The following is a 909-nucleotide window of genomic DNA, read 5'->3' on the forward strand; positions in this document are numbered from 1 at the left end:
GCTTAAAACCCTTTTGCCTAGTGATTTAGGAAACCATTTTATTACAAATTGTGGAAAGCAAAATTTAAGAAATGTGCAATGTCCTCCAATTTTGAGGAGATAGAGGATTTTTCATTTAAAAAATTTAGTAGTCAGTGTTTTATGTCCTTTTTAGAGGAATTTTACAAGAGGATTTAATCAAGATATGAAGTTTGGCAGATTGGGGTGTATATACTTCCTGAAACTTGGGTGGTGGAAGTGAGTCTGTCATTAGCAGGTAGGAAGGACTTGGCTTGCTTCTGAGTTTTAGTATCTGTCAGATGGCAACCTCAAAGATTATTTCAAGTCTGTAGATGAGAGATAACCTTCTTCATTCTTTCATTTATTCAACAAAATAATCGAGCACTTATTGTGGGCCAAGCACTGTTTCTGGCATTGGGATACAAAAGTAAACAAAACAGAGTCCCTGGTCTCGTAAAGCTTACATTCTAGTAAGGAGACAGGCAGAAAATAAGAAAATGAAACAATGACTTACGACAAATACACAGAGACAAGTGATTCTAATTGTGTGTCAAATTGCTAACAACACAGAAAAAACAAAGAATTAATTCAAGTAGCTTTTGTAGCCTGACCACATATCTTCATTGGGGCCTATTCTAAGTCAAAAAGAACATTGGAATTTATTTAGTAGGTTTGTTAACAGTGGTATGGATGTAATAATTCTGAATATATTTTGTTTTTATTGTAGGATAAAGCAAATGAGAAAATGTGTTGATGTTCTTGGGAACCAGGCGTTGGTAGAAAGGGGGAAGTACAAATATGGAATTGAGGAAGGTGAGGAAGAATCCCGTTGTGTTGTATGAGTTGGAGCTATCAGGATGAATTTAGGATGATTTTTAGTACAGCTAAAAATCTTAAGTGTATTGTCAT

General features: G+C 34.9%; 1 protein-coding gene across 10 annotated transcripts in view; it reads left to right on the forward strand.

Annotated features, from left to right (window-relative positions):
• The window catches only part of AUH (AU RNA binding methylglutaconyl-CoA hydratase), a 214,417-nt gene that overhangs the window by 16,500 nt on the left and 197,008 nt on the right, over nucleotides 1-909 (forward strand). For 2 of the 10 annotated variants that reach the window (XM_023742124.1, XM_023742125.1), the window contains exon 2: nucleotides 728-813. The exons of 7 other annotated variants lie outside the window; for them this stretch is intronic. In XM_023742124.1, coding sequence (XP_023597892.1) covers nucleotides 738-813 — 76 coding nt within the window. In that variant the 5' untranslated portion in view covers nucleotides 728-737. Of the gene's footprint in view, nucleotides 1-6; nucleotides 814-909 lie in introns of those variants that run through there. One more of the 10 variants, XM_023742120.1, reaches the window with a different exon arrangement.

The sequence above is a fragment of the Trichechus manatus genome, unplaced genomic scaffold, assembly GCF_000243295.1.
Source record: "Trichechus manatus latirostris isolate Lorelei unplaced genomic scaffold, TriManLat1.0 scaffold00201, whole genome shotgun sequence".
In the NCBI taxonomy this organism is placed as follows: domain Eukaryota; kingdom Metazoa; phylum Chordata; class Mammalia; order Sirenia; family Trichechidae; genus Trichechus; species Trichechus manatus.